The sequence below is a fragment of the Limulus polyphemus genome, unplaced genomic scaffold (assembly GCF_000517525.1).
Source record: "Limulus polyphemus unplaced genomic scaffold, Limulus_polyphemus-2.1.2 Scaffold1777, whole genome shotgun sequence".
NCBI classification, from domain to species: Eukaryota; Metazoa; Arthropoda; class Merostomata; order Xiphosura; family Limulidae; genus Limulus; species Limulus polyphemus.
Window position 1 is genome coordinate 69,053 of NW_013667387.1, and position 5,384 is coordinate 74,436.

The 5,384-nt window shown below is 30.9% G+C and overlaps 1 protein-coding gene across 3 annotated transcripts in view; it reads right to left on the minus strand.

Moving 5' to 3' along the window:
• The window catches only part of LOC106464908 (solute carrier family 12 member 6-like), a 216,691-nt gene that overhangs the window by 54,839 nt on the left and 156,468 nt on the right, over positions 1-5,384 (minus strand). For all 3 annotated transcript variants that reach the window (XR_002611853.1, XM_013925080.2, XM_022392719.1), the window contains one exon: positions 1,173-1,252. Coding sequence is in view for 2 of the 3 variants with exons in the window: in XM_013925080.2 (XP_013780534.1) it covers positions 1,173-1,252 (80 nt within the window). In the remaining variant the exon portion in view is untranslated. The remainder of the gene's footprint in view (positions 1-1,172; positions 1,253-5,384) is intronic.

Consider the following 5,384-nt stretch of genomic DNA (forward strand, 5'->3'; position numbering starts at 1 on the left):
TAATTTGAACCAGTGCTGCATTCAACATACAATGTGACACAAAAATCGATGTTTAACTGTTTTTTAAATATTTACTTTTAAATTAAGAAATTGAATAATGTATAATACTAAAATTTGAATTATAATCTACAGTTTGATACCAAACCTAACTGACAAATTCATTAAATAGTAGTTCAATAAAATTTTGTATGTGAGTCAACAAACATGATAACATGGCCTTTCATCCGTGATCCATCTGGAAAGGGTTAATTGAGCTTCTGACAACTATTATACTGATAATAAACATTTGGTTCTTGATTTTTTCTATTAATGCTAATTTCCATAATAAATCTAGATAATTCTACGTTGCCCATATATTTCCTTTGGCATAGCTTGACAAGAAAACTTTTCAATATCACGAAATTTAAAGCTGCATTTTATACATACTACCTACAAGTATAAATAGAAAATCTCTTATAGTAAAAACTATTAAATTGCAACTGCTGATGATTTTAATCACTTTTTGATTAACTAATTTAAAATTTTTAAATTATTAATACCACACATGATAGTTTACCTTTAATAATAAACAAGCTGCACAACTTTGTGCATTTAATTTCATCTGAAGTCTATTGATAAATAGGCTTTTTTGTGCACAATTCTTATTCAGTATCTGCTTTTGCAAGTTGTTTCTTACTAATTTACGTTTCTTGTAAGAGCAAAAACAAATAAGGACTGCACACAAGGGAAAGTCTACTGATCAAAAGACTTCAACTAAGGTTAAAACAAATCAATAGTGCAGCTCATTTGTTATTAATTTTATATGAGATTTTGCTTTATAAAGTTTACCTTTATGTGGCATATTTGCAAATGTATCAATTTTGTTGTAACTTTTGGAGAACAAAGGTATCCTATTTGAATTGTATGTTATGATAGTGATTACAAACTTCTTCTCAAATGATATTTCACAGAAGAAAATAGAAAGCACTAATCTTTCAATCAAAGAAATCAGACTATCAGCTTTCATGGATGAAAGAGTTCCCATCTCACTATTTAACAGATTTGGAACATCATAAATACTGTTTATAGAAACCTGTAGTTTTCATATCATTCAATTCTAAAAGACATGTAGCAATGTTTCAAAAAGTTTACAAAGACTGTATTATACACTTATATAAGTTTTAGTTCCTTACCAGTTTAGCTGCTTGAGATTCACTATACATTTTCCTATATGCTCCTTCTAGTACTGAACTCACAAGGGTTAGCCCTTTCCCTATCAAAAAAGTAATTACATATAAAAATCAGAAAAAAAGTAAATCAAGATATATATATATACACACACACACACACACATAGACTTAAATGAAACACTGTTTATACAGATAACTTCTGTTTGTAAAATATATAATAAGTTAGTTGAAATTTTTCATTATATCTGCATATTCAGAATATTGTAGAACATTCTGGAATATTGTAGCATATTCTGGAATATTCTAGAGTGTTTCACATTATTCAGAATGTTCAAAAACATTCTATATATAAATAATCCATGCTGTCACTTTTTACTTCTGAAACATTCTGTATCATATCTTGAAACTTTTCCTGGCATGGGGCTTTCCTCTTGTCCAGATATTAAACTTTTTAATCAATTTCAGTAATCTCTGGAATACACAGACCACCAGTCTAGTTGTGAAACTGCAGTTGACCATAATGAAGTAGCAGAAGCCACAGAGGAAGTTAAGGGCAGTGCCACTAAGTCTGCTATGAGACAATTTCTGTTCACTTTCACTTCTTGAACTCGTCATAATCTTTCTTGGTGGCAACCCTCCTTGTAGACTAAAGTAAGAATGGTGATTTCTTACCTAAATATGCTATAGTTAGAGAGACAGTTAAATTCTATTTAAATCTTAATTATATATTTTAATTAATTATGTATTATGTTTGTTTTAACAATCATATTTGAACAGTTTATTGAGTTTCATAAGTTTAACTTATTGCTTGGATTTTGAAAGGTTATAAACAAGATGGAATGTATAAGCACCATTTTGTTGTTTGTTTGTTTTGAATTTCATGCAAAGCTACACGAGGGCCATCTGCACTAGCTGTCCCTAATTTAGCAGTGAAAGACTAGAGGGAAGGCAGCTAGTCATCACCACCCACCACCAACTCTTGGGCTACTCTTTTACCAATGAATAGCGGGATTGACCGTCACATAATAACATACCCATGCCTGAAAGAGTGAGAACGTTTGGTGACCCTCAGATTGCGAGTTGAACACCCTAACCACCTGGCCATACCAGGCCACACCATCTTGTTTCAGCAACGTGTGTTTGCAGAGAGTATTTGGATTTCTGGTGGATTTCTACAAATAGCTAAAAGGTGTGTACATATTTCCATTTGTTCATTTTAAACATTTCATTGCACTGTATGTTGATGATAATAGATAGAGATAGTGATATAGTAGTGAAAATTTAAAACAAAATATAAATATTTACCTTTAAAAAACTTTTGATATTCATTTATGAAGTCCTAGAGATTATACAAGTGAAATGTGCAAAATGTAAGATAAAAAAGAGAATTCTTATACTTCATATAAAAATCACCTTGCAGTTGAACTATTCAAAGTGTGAGTGCAATAGCTACGTTAAATAACAAATTTCTTTTGTTAGAAATAGTATAAAAAAATCAAAACTGTTTTATTTTTTTGAATATACATACTTTTAGGAGTGTTCTTGTCAAATTTTAAACAATTTTATCCACTAGTTTTATTTTTTTGGAATGAAATATGATGAGAACAACATTACCTAGTAAAAAAACTAGTGGCTGGTAGTCATATGGTTAATATATGGATTATTAGCTACAAGTTTAAGCTATATTAACTGGAGTAACATGAACAAAAACTAAAACCCTCGTATCATGTGCAGAAAAAAATGCCCATGGTGATAGGGTTGAACATCACTTTTGCACAACTCTTCGAAGTTAGATAAACGAGCCATTTCTCCATACACACCATCAAACACTTCAAAACAGCATAAATATAGACTGCTAGAGATGGATACTACTCAACTGGCTGCAAACATTAAGATATTTTCTTTTTCCAGCAATACAATGATGTGTTTGCAAATTCTTTCAATTCTGAAGGTCTTTAACTCTCTCACTATGGGGTCAGTCAATTTGATCGAGTCACGTGACCTTTTGTACTCGTTTAAAGTCTTTATAAGTTTAATATTTTTTACTCTCAATATATTGGGTACATCTTCACGAAATTTGGCAGCCTTTCAGTTAATATTGCAAGTCTTTCACATACAAAAAGTAATATTTCTTAGTGAAATATTTGTAATAAAATAAAAGTTTGTCCATGAATATATTGAGTATTTGTTTTGAATAGTCCGTGTGCAAAGTAATTTTTCTTCATCTCAAAAATCTCAAATTTCCTTTGTGTAATCTTTTGAAATGCATTTAGGAGGTTTTAGCGTTTTTTTCACTAAATCCTTATAGTTTATATGTTATTTTCTCTACCTTAAATTCATAACTGGATATGTATATTCGACTGACCTTATAACCACCAAAAAAAAAATCGAAATAAACCTAAATTAACCTTCTTTTCTTTCCAGTATGACTTCAAATTGTAACCTGAAACTACATTCGTTTATCCTAAGTAGCTCTAAGTTCGTAACATTATACATCTATTTATAATTAAATTTGATTGTTTTATTGCCCTATGAATCATGTCTAACTGCTATCCGCGCCATTATAAGTTGTAAATCATTCAGGGAACGTGCAGATCACGGTATGCTATCGAATTTTAAGTCCTTTGTGAACAATTTTAATTATATTATTATTATTATTACCTATTTAACCTATTCTAGTCTTAAATAACTTAAAAAGATCCGTAGTTTTAATTTTAGTTACTTTCATAATAACTAAAGAATAAATATGAAAAACAAGAAATAAAGTACTTACCAAATCTTCTTTTTTCCTGTCCTCGAATGTTGAGTAGAGTTAAGCCAGATATTTCTAGCGATTATGGTAAAGCACTTAACAATTTTTATTTACTTAAATAATACACCAAAGAATATAGACCAATATTATGCAAGAAGTAGACAAATTCAGTTACTAAAAATTTTCCTGGCTTTCTAACTATGAGGCAAGAAAGTTCTTTATTGACGCAAAATTAATAGACAAATACGGATAGTGCTTATTTTGATGGGAAACTAAAAATTAAGACATTATAGCATTAACGAAAACTATTATGTCCCATGAAAAGCTAAAAATAAACTTAATTTTTGCTAAAGTAGAGAAAAAATAATCCGAATGGTGAAGTTTATTTTATAAGAAACCAAGAAACCATCATAGCCTTTTATATGTTGGGATGTTTCTGAATAATTTTATTTTGAAAGCTCTACTTTCTTTACAATATAAATGAAGACAAAGAGAAAGTAAAATCAAACATAGCTGAAAGTTTGATAACAGATTATGAAATAACCAATGATAATTTCGATGAAAGGATCTCCATATTGAAATTCTTACATCAAGGGCATCTTTGTATTGAAATATGAGGAAAATCAATTTTATTTCAAAAATTGGGAAAAAACATGGGCTATAATATTGCCTCGGCTTTTTGGTGTAAATATCAATTTTTTGGAAAAATGGAAAAAGGTGCTATTTTAACGCAAAATTAATAGACAAATATCGGATAGTGTTTATTTCGTCTGGAAAATCAAAATTGAGATATTATTGCATTGAAGAAAAATATTATATCCCGTGAAAAGTGAAAAAAAACAGTGAACTTTTGCTAACACAAAATAAAAACAAGGCCCCAGAAGGTACTGTTGAGAGAATGGAAGAAATGAAGATGTCGAGTAACCTTAGCTGAAAGGACATATAGGTATGGATTCCAAGTAATATGGCTATCAAAGACAATGCCTAGATAGGTCACGGAGTCAGAAAGGAGGGATCGGAACATTGTCAACATGGACATCAAATAGAGATGGGTCACGGTAAGAGTGAAACTTATGACGAGTTGGACCAAAAATAATAGCTCGTGTCTTAGGAACATTGAGGGATAGTCGCCAGCAGTGACACCAAGACAAAAAAGAATTTACATCAGCCTGGAGTAGCTTGTTCAGAGTTGACATTGTGGAACAATGTGCTACCAAAGCTGTATCATAAGCATATTGAAACAACTGAAGAGGAGGCTAGGGACAAGGCATATCAGCAATATAGAGAATGTACACAAGGGGAGACAACACAGAACCTTGTGGGACTCCAGCATGTAGAGTAAAAGTGTGAGAGAGAATCCCATCAGTTGGTGTAGCAGCACACCGCCTGTGTAGAAAAGAGGAGATGAGACGAATATAGGGAATAAGAAAGTGTAACATATGCAATTTGTGGAGTAAACCTTG